The sequence below is a fragment of the Garra rufa genome, chromosome 25, assembly GCF_049309525.1.
Source record: "Garra rufa chromosome 25, GarRuf1.0, whole genome shotgun sequence".
In the NCBI taxonomy this organism is placed as follows: domain Eukaryota; kingdom Metazoa; phylum Chordata; class Actinopteri; order Cypriniformes; family Cyprinidae; genus Garra; species Garra rufa.
The window spans coordinates 11,693,772-11,710,397 of record NC_133385.1 but is presented as its reverse complement, the minus strand read 5'-3'; the positions used below and the strand labels follow the sequence as shown (position 1 = coordinate 11,710,397).

The following is a 16,626-nucleotide window of genomic DNA, read 5'->3' as shown; positions in this document are numbered from 1 at the left end:
ATTATTATTAGAATATAATAGGTGTAAAATTACAAATCACACCTTTAAATAAATAATCTATTATAAATATCAGTTATATAATGGATATATATATATATATATATATATATATATTGTATATCGCACCTCAAAATATACCATATATGTGACCCTGGACCACAAAACCAGTCATAAGGTTAAATTTTACAAAACTGAGATATATACATCATATGAAAGCTCAATAAATAAGCTTTCTATTGATGTATAATTTGTTAGGATAGGACAATATTTGGCCGAGATACATCTATTTGAAAATCTGGAATCTAAGGGTGCAAAAAAATCAAAATACTGAGAAAATCACCTTTAAAGTTGTCCAAATTAAGTTCTTAACAATGCATATTACTAATCAAAAATTACATTTTGATAGATTTACAGTAGGAATTTTACAAAAAAAATCTTAATGTAACATGATCTTTACTTAATTTCCTAATGATTTTTGACATAAAAGAAAAATCAATAATTTTGACCCATACAATGTATTTTTGGCTATTGCTACAAATATACCCCAGCGACTTAAGACTGGTTTTGTGGTCCAGGGTCACATATAGTATATATAGTATTAGTAAATGTTTAATTAAATTGCTATATTTATTGTACTAATAAAAAATATGTTAATTGTGCTAAATAAATAAAAACAGACAAAACAAAAAAACAACAGAAACTCATAAATACGTAAGAAGCATATTGATTCTTTGCTGGTAATGACCTTGACTCCCAGACCTGACCACTAAATGGACACTTGATGGAGTCCAGATGAATGAATATCAGATGGACAGGGACCGGCTGGTCGCTCCCTAGAGGACAATAAACTGGACCAAAATGACAGAGGTCAGAGTTCAGAATGAAAGGTCGAGAACTGCTAATTGAGTGGCGATTTCCTCTTTCTCCCCAGTGACCACTGAGGGCGGATGACACCGAGGTCCCTAAAAAGTCTGCATGTTAATAAACCTGTGACCATTTATAGAGAGGAAAAACACTAAGAGGTAACAGCTAAGAAAAATACGAATTTATTATATTTTGTATTTTATCATTTTATGTTATTTTACATTTGAAATGAGTAAACTCAATTAAATAATACACTACAGACATTTAATTTAAACTAATATTTCTACTTTTTTGCTATTTGTGAAAACCAGTATAGATAGATAGACAGATAGATAGACAGACAGACAGATAGATAGATAGATAGATAGATAGATAGATAGATAGATAGATAGATAGATAGATAGTTTCATTCCACGACTGTTGATTCTCTTTCATTTGGCAGGATTTCTGTCTCTTCGTTAGGATATATGTATATTGCACGTTAGCATACCAATAGAGCCGGAGCCTGTGAACCCCCCTGACCCTGTGACCTCTCTCCCCCAAACATGAATAGCATCACTCAAGGCCTGGACAGGCTTTTCAGCGGGCCTGAGTCGTGCCTAAGCTCCTAAACATGATGATTTAATGTATCCTCAGCCCCCCGGGTAGCTTTTGCAGGGACTAACAGAAGTTTGTTTAAGACACAGACCCCCTCTAAAGACATGCCTCCCCGTCTAATGCTTTCTCTCAGTTACACACAGGCAAACGTCCCTCCCCTCCTGTTCTTCAGGCTCCACACTTGGCAAAATTAAGGGTCTGATCTAACAAGGGCTCTTTCATCTGCTGAGAAAAGCAGTATCTGTTCAGCTGGCTTCTATAGGACTGTGCTGGCAAAGAAAAGAAAGAACGTTTACTCGTTCTGAACCAAACCCGTAATAATCTACGCATTAAATCACTGGAGAAGATGTGAGAGAATGACCCGTGTGTTAACGACCAAAAGCAAAAAAAAAAAACACACACATAAAAATAACACAAATGAGATCCTTCTGAAATCATTCTACTATGCTGATTTTCTATTCAAGAAACATTTATTATTATTATTATCAATATTTGAAACAGGTTTTTACATGATTGATGAATAGAAAGATCCAAAGCATTTATCTGAAAAAAAAAAAAAAAAGCTTTTGTAACATTATACAGTATACCATTCAAAAGCTTGGAGTCAGTATAATTTATTTATTTATTTATTTTTTGGAAAGAAATGATAGAAATTAATACTTTTATTTAGCAAGAATGCTTTAAAATGATCAAAAGTGATGATAAAGAGATTTCTATTTCAGATAAATGCTGTTCTTCTAAACTTTCTATTCATCAAAGAAACCTGAAACCTGAGAAAATTATACTCAGCTTTTTGAAAATATTCAGATATTTTTTGAAGAATTTTTTTGGACTGGAGTAATGATGCTAAAAATTCAGCTTTGAATAACATTTTAAAATATATTCAAATAAAAAAGCAGTTATTTTAAATAGTAAAATATTTCAAAACGTTTCTGTACTTGCTGTACTTTGGATCAAATAAATGCAGGCTTGGTGAGCAGAAGGGACGTCTTTGAAATACATGAAAAATCTTACTGTTCAAAAACTTTTGACTAGTAGTGTACCTATTATAAATACATTCATTGTTAAATCAAGAGTCTTAGAGTTAAAACCCTCATGGTTTCAATTTCAGATTAGGTTTATAAACAGCAATAGGTTCAGCTTCTGCTATTTGATGTTAAAACACAGTATTATATGTATTATATTATAAAATGTTAAGTTACACATAAGTCTCTAGTGTCTTTCTGTAAGATATGTTCATTTCCTATGACGGTAGCGCCCTCATGCGACAATATTAAGAATATTAAGATTTAAATTCGACAAAAGTTCCTCGACAAACGTTTTTTAAGAGCGACTTGATAAAGTAATGCCGTAAAACTAGATAATATAGCGTCATATATTGTTTCTGGCATTGCATTTGAAAAAAACCATATACTATATCTAAGTAATATTTAGATAACGTTAGACTTATAATGACATTTTGATTGATTAATATGCGGCGGTTATCGTGTAATCAAATGTTATTTGTATGTTGTGAGTGGTACGTCTTTTAATTTTTTTTATAACCATATAAATAAGAATATTCTCCAAGAATGGAAAATCACGACCCCGGCAGGACTCGAACCTGCAATCTTCTGATCCGAAGTCAGACGCCTTATCCATTAGGCCACGAGGCCTCCGTTCCTACTTTCTGAAAAAGTGCTTTGCTATGTTTACTGTTACTAATGTGATTAATGTATTACGTTTGCGTCTCGACTCTCTCAACTGTCAGAGATAATATGTTTGATAAGCGAAAATCCTCGACAATAGAGGATGTAGAGTAGAAGCGAAATTATAATTCATACTGTGGCTATGGGTATCTATTTAATAAGAAATACTGACATAGCTAACGCTACCTACTTAATATTCAGCCAAGCTAAACATAGCGAGGATGAGCGGATTTTTTAACGTTATCTTAGTTGAACTATTTATCGAATATTTTCAATTCAATAACTGTTTCAAATGATTTAGGTGCAAAATATTTAAGTCATTAATGAAAATGTCACATGGACGGCGTTATCACGCGGTACCAAAACACTAGGTGTCGCTGTGAGGCGAGTTGCGCTTTATGAAAACATAGCATTTCCTCGGATAGAGCTGTATGCATGCATGTGTAGTACATCCGAATGTTTGTTTTGTGTTAAAACGGTTGTATTTAGTAATAAAATGTTGTCTTTAATATAAGAAATCGATTTGGAACTATACTAGCATGGACAGCAAGACAGCGTCATATTTATCCAACGGCTTAATAAGGTATTTTAAGTATTGCTGTCATTTCATAATACAGTGTGATAGATTTGAGTTAATGACTTCTCACATTAAGTAGTATTAGAAATATGCTTTAGCAAAATATTTAGAATACTTGTTCTCATATATATATATATATTTTTTTGAATAGTAAGATGTTTAATGTTTTTGAAAAAGTTTGTTCTGCTCACCAAGCCTGCATTTGTTTGATCCAAAGTACAGCAAAAGCAGTACAATTTTGAAACATTTTTCCTATTTTAAATAACTGCTTTCTATTTGAATATATTTTTCAAAGTGTAATTTATGTCTGTGTTTTCAAAGCTGAATTTTTAGCATCTTTACTCCAGTCTTCAGTGTCACATGATCCTTCAGAAATCATTCTAATATGCTGATTTGCTGCTCAAAAATCATTAATGTTATGTTGAAACCAGCTGAGTAGAATATTTTTCAGGTTCCTTTGATGATTAGAAAGTTCAAGAGAACAGCATTTATCTTTTGTAACATTATAAATGTTTTTACCATCACTTTTGATCATTTTAAAGCATCCTTGCTAAATAAACGTATTCATTTCTGTAATTTCTCTCCCTGACTCCAAGCTTTTAAATGGTATAGTGTGTAATTTTACAAAAGCATTTTATTTCAGATAAATACTACTAAAAATGTTTCTTGAACAGCAAATTAGTACATTAGAATGATTTCCAAAAGATCATGTGACACTGAAGACTGAAGCGATGATGCTGAAAATTTTGCTTTGATCAGAGGAATAAATTACATTTTTAATATATATATATATATTTCAAAAGAAAGCAGTTATTTTTAATAGTAAAAATATTTCACAATATTACTGATTTTGCTGTATTTTTAGATCAAATGAATGCAGGCTTGGTGAACAGAAGAGACTTCTTTAAAAACATTTAAAATCTTACTGTTCAAAAACTACTATTAAATACAATGTTTAGAATTATATGTATAGAATTATGACTGAGCTTTGTAGAATTAACATCTAAATGTTAAAGGATTTACATAGCCACTCTTGACATGGTTTGATGTGGTCTTACAGATGCATCTCTTTAACTTTTGTGTTTATTTTTCATATACCAGGTTCTTCTGAGTATGTTTCATCCGAGGCTCTAATACGATGCTCTGTTTGATATCATGTTGCCGGTGGCAGACCTTTATACGAACTGGAGTTTGGATAAGATGGTGCTCCACCTCTGTGAAACCCAAATCCCAGCAGGGCTCAGACCAGACCCGTCTGAACCCCCTCAACATCCAGATGCTCTCCAGGAACCTGCAGGAGCAGATATTTCGGGGTTGTATGCAGGAGTACACAGACGAGGATGTTGAACGCAGTATAGGACACTTGGAGCAACATAAACTGTGGGGAAAAGAAGCGGCCCTGTTACCAGACGTAGAACTCCAGTTGCCTCAAATGTACGGCAATGACATTAATGAACACTTCTCTTTACTTGCCCAAAAGCAGAGCCTTCCTTATCTAGCTGCAGCCAGTCAGCTTCAGAAAGCACAGCTTCCCAGGATGCCCAAGGAATGGGCTTGGGAAGTGGGCTGGACTCGGTATGGGCCGGGAGAAGAGCGACAGAGTGTGAATTTCCCAGATGAGAAAGCTATCGTGTTTGATGTGGAAGTCTGTATGGAGGAAGGACAAAGTCCTACATTGGCTGTTGCGGTTTCACCAAATGCCTGGTAAGGGTTACTGATCGAAACCACAGGTATACAGTTGAGGTCAAAAGTTTTGCATCCCCCTTTCAGAATCTGCAAGAAGTTAATTATTTTACCAAAATAAGAGGGACCATATAAAATGCCTGTTTTTGTTTATTTAGTACTGACCTGAATTAGATATATTTCACATAAAAGATGTTTACATATAGTCCACAAGAAAAAAAAAATAGTTCAATTTATAAAAATGACCCCGTTCAGAAGTTTACATGCACTTGATTCTTAATGCAGTCTTTAGTGATAGTTGTTTATGACTCCCTTGTTTGTCCTGAGCAGTTAAACTGCCTGCTGTTCTTTTAGAAAAATCCTCCAGGTCAAACAATTTCTTTGATTTTCCAGCATTTTTGTGCATTTGAACCCTTTCAAACATGATTGTGTGATTTTGAGATCCATCTTTTCACACTGAGGACAACTGAGGGACTCATATGCAACTATTACAGAAGGTTCAAACACTCACTGATGCTTTAGAAGGAAACAAGATGCATTAAGAGCCGGGGGTGAAAACTTTGAAGATCAGGGTAAATTTTACTTATTTTGTCTTCTGGGAAACAGGTAAGTATCCTAAGTAGCCTGTAGGGCAGTACTCAATGAAAAAAATATGATATTTAGGCATTACAAGAAAAATGTGCACATCTTCATTCTGTGCAAAAGTTTACACCCCTGGCTCTTAATGCATAGTTTTTCCTTCTGAAGCATTAGTGAGCATTTGAACTTGCTCACTAAGAGTTGCATATGAGTCCCTCAGTTGTCCTCAGTGTGAAAAGATAGATCTCAAAATCATACAGTCATTGTTGGAAAGGGTTCAAATACACAAAAATGCTGGAAAACCAAAGAATGTGCGGGACCTAAGGGATTTTTCTGAAGAACAGCAGTCAGTTTAACTGTTCAGGACAAACAAGGGACTCATGAACAACTATCACTAAACAAAAAAACACAGCTGTGGATTATTCAGGTAACAACACAGTATTAGGAATCAAGGGGATTTAAGCTTTTGAACAGGGTCTAAAAAAAGGGTCAAATTATTTTCTCGTGTGGGCTATATGTAAACATCTTTTATGTGAAATATCTTATTGAAGTCAGTACTAAATAAACATTAACATGTATTTTCTATGATTTAGTTAAAATAATTAACATTGTGCAGATTCTGAAAGGGTGATGTAAACTTTTAAGCTCAACTGTATGTTCACCAGGGATTTTACTTCTATTTGGTGTTGCAGGTACTCATGGTGCAGTAAGAGGCTTATAGAGGATAGATACACCTGGTCTAGTGATCTGACGCTGGCTGATCTCATCCCTCTGGAGACCCCAGCAAACTCCACCCAACTGCGGAGCGGTGAATGGAAGGAGAGGCTTGTGGTTGGACACAACGTTAGCTTTGATCGGGCGCACATTAAAGAACAGTACTTATTGAAGGTGAGATTCATTTCGGACTAATTTGAGATTGATTTAATGTATTCTTGCTTAACTTGCTGTTTTGTTGAATTTGTTGAAATTCTTTATTATTTGTGACCCTAGACCACAAAACCAGTCATAAGAGTTAATTTTTTTTATCTGAAAGGTGAATAAATAAACTTTCCATTGATGTATGGTTTGTTAGGATAGGACAATATTTGGCCGATCTGGAATCTTAGGATGCAAAAAAAAATCTAAATATTGAGAAAATTGGCTTTAATGTTGTCCAAATGAAGTTCATATAAATTCATATTATTAATAAAAAATTAAGTGTTTGATATATTTACTGTAGGAGTTTTACAAAATATCTTCATGGAACATGATCTTTACTTAATATCCTAAAAGAAAAATTGATAATTTTTCCATAGAGTATTGTTGGCTATTGCTACAAATATACTTTATGCCATGTAAGACTGGTTTTGTGGTCCAGTGTCACATTTAGTTTTAAAACACTAGTAAATTAAATGTAAAAACTAAAATTCTAATCATTCTAAAAGCTAAAAGCAAATGGTTTTTCCAAACTGGGGTTCACAAAGAAACGGCAAGGGGTTTGTAAGTTTATGTTAGCTAATAATTAATTAAATTAAATTAGATCATTTTAAATGAAAAACTATAAAGTTTATTTTCAAAAAGCAGTTATTTTAAATATTAAAAGTATTTCAAAATTTGACTGTTTTGCTGTACTTTGGATCAAATAAATGCATGCTTGGTGAACAGAAGAAACTTTAAAAAAACATTAAAAAACTTTTTTTTTTTTTTTAACTTTTGACTGGTAGTGTATATCATGCATGTGCTTTGGGGTTGGTCTCTGCAGGGCTCCAAAATGCGTTTCCTGGACACAATGAGTCTCCACATGGCAATCTCAGGTCTGACAGGATTCCAGCGCTCTCTCTGGATGGCCAGCAAATACGGCAAGAGAAAAGGGCTACAGGAAGTAAAAGAGCACATGAAGCGCCTCGGCCGAAAATCTGAGGGCCCAGTGGTTTGTGCAAACCTTGCAACTTCTGTCAGGTCAGCCTTAACAGTTTACAATACTGCCAACCAGTAACAAACTATATATTTTCTCATGCAGATTGGCTCATGGGATTGGGTTGATATCAGCAGTATCAATAACCTTGCTGATGTTCATGCTCTCTATGTGGGAGGAGAACCGTTGAAGAAAGAAGCTCGGGATTTGTTTGTGAAGGGCAGCATGTTAGACATTCGGACAAATTTTCAGGTAAGTAGGATATTTTAAATAAATTACAAACCGAAACAAAAATTAACCTTAGGCCATCCAAGATGTAGATGAGTTTGTTTTTTTCATTAAAACAGATTTGGAGAAATGTATTAATGTATCACTTGCTCACCAGTTGATCCTCTGCAGTGAATGGGTGCCATCGGAATGAGACTCCAAACATCTGATAAAAACATCCCAGTAATCCACACAACTCCAGTTCATCAATTAACATCTTGTGACAAGGCATTTTACTTTTAAACCTTGCTTCTGGCTAAAGTCCTCTATCCATAATATTGCTTTCTCCACTCTAGTCTGAATCAGGATAAAAATATGCACAAATCAAGCACCGTTTACAAGCAAAAACAGTCCAAAGCAGTTTTAAAACAGACTTTTCACTTCACAAGATGTTACCTGATGGACTGGAGTCGTGTGGATTACTTGTGGATTATTGTGAAAACATTATCAGCTGAGACTCTCATTCTGACGGCACCCATTCACTGCAGTGGATTAATTGGTGAGCAAGTGATGCAATGCTACAATTCTTCAAATTTGTTTTGATGAAAAGACAGACTCATCTACATCTTTGATGGCAAATTTTAATTTATGGTTGAACTATTCCTTTAAGGAGCCAACAAAATGTCTGTGCTGCATAAACATATACCTTTTCATAAATTAATGAAAGTACAAATGAAGCAATAAGTTAATAATGTGTTTCCTGAAGTTATTTTGTCTTCTCTGTTAGGAACTGATGCAGTATTGTGCTCTTGATGTTCTTGCGACACATGAGGTCTTCATTCAACAGTTGCCTCTCTTTATGGAGCGGTATGACACTTAATTGACCAAACCTGCAACTCGTTATGGCATATTATTGATAAACAACCTGTCGTCTGCATTTTTCTAGGTGTCCTCACCCAGTGACACTTGCAGGTATGCTGGAAATGGGCGTATGCTACCTTCCTGTCAATCAGAACTGGAAGCGGTACTTGGAAGATGCCCAGACCACTTATGAAGAGCTACAGAGAGAGATGAAGAAATCGTTGATGATTCTGGCTGACGATGCCTGCCAGTTATTAGAGGATGATAGGTAAACATGCACTGGCTTGCCAGTTTCTTTCTTCAAAACCAAAAGGAGTCCCTAAAGAATATGTAACCACTTTTAAAGGAATAGTTCACCCAAAATGAAAATTGTGTCATTAATGATACACCCTCATGTGGCTCCAAACCCATCTACGGAACACCAATTAAGATATTTTATGAAATCCGAGAGCTTTCTGACACTGCATAGACATCAACGCAACTGACACTTTTAAGGCCCAGAAACGTAGTAAGGACATTGTTAAAATAGTCATGTGACATCAGTGGTTCAACCTTAATTTTATGAAGCTACAAGAATACTTTTTATGCGCAAAGGAAACAAAAATAACAAATTTATTCAACAATTTCTTGTTCTACGTCAGAACGCCAGCTCCTGTGTCAGCAGCACCACATGCATACATCGTGGTACTCTTGCGAACACACATTGACTGACATAGAAGAGAAGAAATTGTTGAATAAAGTCCTTATTTTTGTTTTCTTTGCTTCATATGGACTATTTTAATGATGTCCATACTACCTTTCTGAGTCCTAAATGTGGTAGTTTCATTGCTGTCTATGTAGGGTCAGAAAGTACATGGATTTCATTAAAACTATAATAATTTTTCTTCTGAAGCTGAATGAAGGTCTTACGGATTTGGAATGACATGAAGGTGAGTAATTAATGACAGAATTTTAATTTTGGGTAAACTATCCCTTTAAGAAACATAGAGTTACTTTTTATCGGCCTGGTATAAAATGTATAATATTTTAGTGCTCAGGAATTCAATATTTATTTATTATTGGTATGGTCTGCTGTGCAGGTACAAAGATGATCCCTGGCTGTGGGACTTGGATTGGGACATTCAGGACTTCAAGCAAAAGAAAATACCTGTAAGCAAGAAGAAAGCCAAACAAGAGGCTGAGGCAAAAGCAGCAGCAGCAGCAGCAGCAGCAAGTGAAAATTTAACTGAAGACTGGAACGAGGGTACGTTTTATTTATTTATTTATTTTTCTATTCAGTAGGTGGGTTCTTGGTTGATTTTATAGTTTTTTTTCTTGTTTGAAATAGTTCAGTTGAGGTCAAAAGTTTACACCCCCTTTCAGAATCTGCAAAATGTTAATTATTGTACCAAAATAAGAGGGATCATACCAAAAGCATGTTATTGTTTATTTAGTACTGACCTGAATATATTTCACATGAAAGACTTTACAGTCAAAAGTTTACATACACTTGGTTCTTAAAACTGTGTTGTTACCTGAATGATCCGCAGCTGTGTTTTTTGTTTAGTGATAGTTGTTCATGAGTCTCAAAGAAAAGTCCTTTTCTTTGGTTTTCCAGCATTTTTGTGTATTTGAACCCTTTCCAACAATGACAGTATGATTTTGAGATCCATCTTTTCACACTGAGGACAACTGAGAACAACTCATATGCAACTATTATAAAAGGTTCAAACGCTCACTAATGCTTCAGAAGGAAACGCAATGTATTAAGAGCCAGGGTGAAAACTTTTGAACAGAATGGAGATGTGTACATTTTTCTTATTTTGCCTAAATATCATATTTTTTAAGTACTGAAGATGGTTACATGTTTCCCGGAAGACAAGATAAGTCAAATTTACCCTGATCTTTAAATTCAAGAAGATTTCTGAAATAAAAAATAACATGCATTTTGTATGATCCCTTCTTATTTTGGTAGAATAATTAACATTTTGCAGATTCTGAAAGAGGATGTCAACTTTTGACCTCAACTGTAACATCATAAACACTCAGTTTCAGACCCAGGTCCTCCTTCAGAAGAAGAACAGGCTGGTTCAGACCCCAGCAGAGAGCTTATAGAGAGACTAAAAGAGACAGTCAGCCTCCTGCCTAAAAGGAGACAGCACTTACCGGCCCACCCCAGGTAAGTGCCACCCTGTTATCCCGTTTGAATTAAACAGCACAGGGTTCCACATTGCATGTGTGCACATTTTGTATGTTGTTTTTGTTCAGCTGGTACCGTAAGCTGTGTGTGAAGATGTCTGAGGCCGAGGACTGGTCTCCTGGAGCCAGTCTCATCAGTCTGCAGATGAGGGTCACGCCCAAGCTCATGGGCCTCACATGGGACGGCTTTCCCTTGCACTACACCGACCAGCACGGCTGGGGTTACCTGGTGCCAGGCCGTAGAGATAACCTGGACACCTCGGAGGACAGTGAAGGACCTGTATGTCCATACAGGTAAAATAAAGCAAAGATGTGTTCATTAGGAAAATATACAGCGGCTAGACAGCATCTTCCATAATACTTGGTTTCCAGGGCAATCGAGAGAATCTATAAGGAATATTGCGAACACAAGGGAAAGGAACAGCCCCAGTATCCGGACAGCCCACCTTCTGATGAGTTCATGTTGACAGATAGTGCTGTTTGGCAGACGGTAAGAACTAAATACTTATTACTAAAAACGTTTTTTAGGGCTGGTGTTTTCCTCGAAAGTGGTCATTTTCATCCATGTCTAAATGTTTTTGTGCATGTGTGCAGGTTGAAGAAGTGAGTCGACTGGAAGTGTTTGATGATGAAGCGCTGAGTAGGGCAGGCCCATCCAGTCGGATCAAGGTTAGGTTATGATGATTATTTTTTTTGTTTGTTATAAAAATATTATGTTATATTTTTTAAAAAAATATAAAAAGTTATAATTAAAAATGATTTGATTATTTAAAATATTAATTAAAAAATTCGATTTTATGTAATGCTTATCTACTCATTATTCTGTATTAAGTATTACATTACAGTGAAATAATTAAAAATATTGTTAAAAAATCTAAAAAGTTATAATAAATAATAGTAATTAATTATATATTAAATAGTACTGAGTTATTAATTAATTTAAATATATCATTAGAAAACAGAAAAAAATCTTTATTCAAAAATATTAAATAGTATTAAGTTTTGCTTTGTTATTTAAAATATTAATTTGAAAATTCAATGTTATGTAAAGCTTTGCAAAAGAGAAATTTCACTTTTTTTTTAGTAATAATAGTTTTATCTACTCATTATTCTGTGTTAAGTATTACATTACAGTTAAATAATTAAAAATATTACAAACATTTAAAAAGGTATAATTAAAAAATATTGTTATTAAATTATATATTAAATAGTTCTGAGTTATTCATTAATTTAAATATTATTAAAAAAATAAAATATTTATTTATTTAAAAAATATTAAATAGTATTACATATTGATTGTTATTTGAAATATTATTTAAAAAAAATAATGTTATGTAATGCTTTGCAAAGGAGAAATTTCTCATTTTTAGTAATTATAGGTTTATTTACTCCTTAGAAAAAAACAAATTCATTATTCGAAAATGGAAACGGCGAGTGCCCCTATCATCATGGAAATGGACCATACAATGATGTCAACATCCCTGGTTGCTGGTTCTTCAAACTGCCTCATAAGGTACAAGATTTTTGTCCTCATCATAAAATGCATTCATTCAAGTTATAGTCATATCACTCAAAATTGTTTCAAATTACAGGACGGAAATGAGAACAATGTTGGTAGCCCGTTCTCTAAAGACTTCCTGTCTAAAATGGAGGACGGTACGCTTCAGGCAGGACGGGAAGGCACCAACGCCACACGAGCACTAGAGATCAACAAAATGATATCATTCTGGAGAAATGCTCAAAAACGCATCAGGTTTGAAAGCTTTTATATGCTAGTAGTTTTGTACTTCTTGTACCTACAGCTGATTTTTGATCCAAAATCTCTTATTTTGTCTGTCTTTGCAGCTCCCAAAAGGTGGTATGGCTCCGTAAGGCAGAACTCCCGCGCACTGTTAGACTGTATGTTAATGCTGTCTTCCATTGTGTCTTTTTCATTTGAGTGAAGATATCACAACTCATCTAGACTCTGTGCTCTTTCATTAGACATGAAGTCTTTGAGGAAGGACAATATGGTGCCATTTTACCACAGGTCATCACAGCTGGAACCGTCACACGCAGAGCTGTAGAACCCACGTGGCTGACTGCAAGCAATGCTCGGGTATGACAACTACAGTGGATTGTAGTGCCTGCTCACATTGTGAATGGCAGTTCACAATTAAGTATTTCCACTGATTTATTTATATATTTCATAAAATTATATAAATTTTTGAATATTTTATCATATATTGTTTATTAGATTTTTTATATATATATATATATATATATATATATATATATATATATATATATATATATATATATATATATATATATTAGGGCCGGGACTCGATTAAAAAATTTAATCTAATTAATTAGAGGCTTTGTAATTAATTAATCGAAATTAATCGCATTTTAATCGCATATAAATATTTGACCTGAGAACAGTGAGAAGTAAGATTTTTACATGGATTTTTAGTATACCATTGAATAATGACTGAATACATAAGCTTAAGCAACAAAATATTGTTTATTTTTGTTCAACCAAGTCCAACAGACCAGTGCAATATTGCCATTAAGTGTAGTAAGAGGCACGTTCTTTAACGAGTCTTTCATGCCGAGAACTCTGCTCTTGTGTTTGCTTAATTATGCATTTAAACGTTAATGACCAAACCTATCATTATAAATGTTGCTGCACATGGAATATAACGCGGATAACATTTAAAAAATATTTTTTATCAGGTTACACACTGATTATTTATCACTCAAACCCCTTTGTCTACCTGTCCATTGGTCGCGCATATCCTCCATGTTTGTAGTTTTTTAACACTTTTTATGCGTGTTTGTAGTTCTAATCGAATCCTCGTTCACGGCGCAGTGTGTTGCGGGCAATATTAGCCGTTAAGAGTGTGCATTGATCGTTAAGTAGTAAACCATCCGGGAATCTTTGGAATACCTTTTTAAACATACTACGATTTGGGACATACAATACTATTTAGGACGAACGCATCTTGTCTGAATGCTAGTTGGTGCTCCAGTATAATCGGTCCGCGGAATCTCATCCAGTGAGAAACGTTCCGCGGTGCAAAACTAAGTGCGATTAAAATGCGTTAAAAATTTTTAACGCGTTATTTTTGTGTAATTAATTAATCTAAATTAACGCGTTAAAGTCCCGGCCCTAATATATATATATATATATATATATATATGTGACCCTGGACCACAAAACCAGTCTTAAGTCGCTGGGGTTTATTTGTAGCAATAGCCAAAAATACATTGCATGGGTCAAAATTATTGATTTTTCTTTTATGCCAAAGATCATTAGCAAATTAAGTAAAGATTTTTTGTAAAATTCCTACTGTAAATATATCAAAATGTAATTTTTGATTAGTAATATGCATTGTTAAGAACTTAATTTGGACAACTTTAAAGGTGATTTTTCTCAGTATTTAGATTTTTTTTTGCACCCTCAGATTCCTGATTTTCAAATAGATGTATCTCGGCCAAATATTGTCCTATCCTAACAAACCATACATCAATAGAAAGCTTATTTATTGAGCTTTCATATGATGTATATATCTCAGTTTTGTAAAATTTAACCTTATGACTGGTTTTGTGGTCCTGGGTCACATATAAGATTGTTTTTTGTAGATGACCATTATTACTGATTTAGCTAAATCATTCACATCTATGAAAGCATATATCTGCCACATAAGAAAAAAGTCATGATTTGGTAAATCATTTAAATATTATGAGGTATTATGTCACAATTGTGAGATCATAAAATATCAAAATTCTGATAAAAAAGCTGTTATTAGTTAATTTTTTGTCATAATTGTGACTTAACTTTTTATCTCAGAATTTTCTTCTTGTCATAATTATGATGTAGAATCTTAAAATTGTCACAATTCCTATGTCGTGACTTTTTATGTCAAACTTTAAACTGTTGTCACAGTTAAAAGCTTTTATGTCATATTTACGATGCATCTAAGTTTTTGCTTGTTTTATGGAAGCACATCAGCCACATAAGAAAAAAAGGTCATGATTTGGTAAATCATTTTGAAATTACGAGGTATTCTCATAATTATGAGATAAAATATCAAAATTATGATTTTAAGAAGTTGAGTTGATTTATTTTGTCATCCTTGTGATTCAAATTTTTATGTTATTGTCATAATTATGATGTATCTCCTAACTCCTATTTTTGTGACATAATTATGACGTGGTAGCTCAATTTTATGACTTTGTCATGACTTTTTTGTGGCAAACTTTAAGCCGTTGTCACAATGAAATTTTGTATGCTATAACTATGACGTAGTATCTAAATTTTGTTTTTCAAAATGTTGACGTATCTCAGTTTCTACTTTGTAATATTAGTATCTCATAATTCCTTGTTATAACTTATGTCAAAATTTCAACCTTTGTCAACTTTTTGTCATAATGTAGCATCTCATAATTGATACTTTTTGTCATAATTATGACACTATCTCATAATTTATACTTTTTGTAATTGACACTATATCATAATTTTTACTTGTGTCATAAATATGACACATGTAGTATCTCATAATTTCAGCATTTTGTCATTGACTTATAAAAGGTTATGAAAAGGGTTGAAATTTTGACATCATAATTTAGCATCTCATAGTTTCTACTTTTTGTCATAATTTTGACAATATCTCATAATTTCTCCTTTTGGTCATTGACTTGTCAAAATTTAAATTTTCATAACTTTTTATATCATCATGTAGCATCTCATAATTTCTACTTTTTGTCAAAATTATGACCCTATCTCATAATTTTTACTTGTGTCGTAATTATGACATAGTATCTCATAATTTCTACTTTTTGTTATTGACTTGTCAAAATTTCAACCTTTTTCATAACTTATATCATAATGTAGCATCTCATAATTTCTCCTTTTTGTCATAAATATGACACATGTAGTATCTCATAATTTCAGCATTTTGTCATTGACTTAGAAAAAGTTATCAAAAAGGTTGAAATTTTGACAAGTCAATGACAAAATGCTGAAATTATGAGATACTACATGTCATATTTATGACAAAAAGGAGAAATTATGAGATATTGTCATAATTATGACAAAGTCAAAATTATGAGATGCTACATTATAATATAAGTTATGAAAAAGGTTAAAATTTTGACAAGTCAATGACAAAAAGTAGAAATTCTGAGATATTGTCATAATTATGACAAAAAGTAGAAACTATGAGATGCTACATCATGATATAAAAAGTTATGAAAAAGGTTGAAATTTTGACAAGTCAATGACAAAAAGTAGAAATTATGAGATACTATGTCATAATTGACACAAATCAAAATTATGAGATAGTGTCATAATCATGACAAAAAGCAGAAATTATGAAATGCTACATTATGATGTCAAAATTTCAACCTTTTTGATAACTTTTTCTATCATAATGTAGCATCTCATAATTTCTACTCTTTGTCATAATTGACACTATCTCATAATTTTTACTTTTTGTCATAATTATGACATA

The 16,626-nt window shown here is 33.3% G+C and overlaps 1 protein-coding gene and 1 non-coding gene across 2 annotated transcripts in view; one reads left to right on the top strand and one right to left on the bottom strand.

Moving 5' to 3' along the window:
- Positions 1-3,043: 3,043 nt before the first annotated feature.
- trnar-ucg (transfer RNA arginine (anticodon UCG)) lies at positions 3,044-3,116 on the bottom strand. The gene has a single exon. It is a non-coding gene; the product is annotated as a tRNA-Arg (tRNA).
- A 469-nt stretch (positions 3,117-3,585) lies between these two features.
- Positions 3,586-16,626, top strand: part of polg (polymerase (DNA directed), gamma) — a 19,410-nt gene continuing 6,369 nt past the window's right edge. The window contains exons 1-16 of the mRNA XM_073831472.1: positions 3,586-3,732; positions 4,828-5,430; positions 6,681-6,876; positions 7,730-7,897; positions 7,988-8,134; positions 8,877-8,956; positions 9,036-9,218; positions 10,030-10,193; positions 10,979-11,108; positions 11,198-11,422; positions 11,501-11,618; positions 11,723-11,797; positions 12,525-12,641; positions 12,721-12,881; positions 12,974-13,027; positions 13,112-13,226. Coding sequence (XP_073687573.1) covers positions 4,865-5,430; positions 6,681-6,876; positions 7,730-7,897; positions 7,988-8,134; positions 8,877-8,956; positions 9,036-9,218; positions 10,030-10,193; positions 10,979-11,108; positions 11,198-11,422; positions 11,501-11,618; positions 11,723-11,797; positions 12,525-12,641; positions 12,721-12,881; positions 12,974-13,027; positions 13,112-13,226 — 2,499 coding nt within the window. The 5' untranslated portion in view covers positions 3,586-3,732; positions 4,828-4,864. The remainder of the gene's footprint in view (positions 3,733-4,827; positions 5,431-6,680; positions 6,877-7,729; positions 7,898-7,987; positions 8,135-8,876; positions 8,957-9,035; positions 9,219-10,029; positions 10,194-10,978; positions 11,109-11,197; positions 11,423-11,500; positions 11,619-11,722; positions 11,798-12,524; positions 12,642-12,720; positions 12,882-12,973; positions 13,028-13,111; positions 13,227-16,626) is intronic.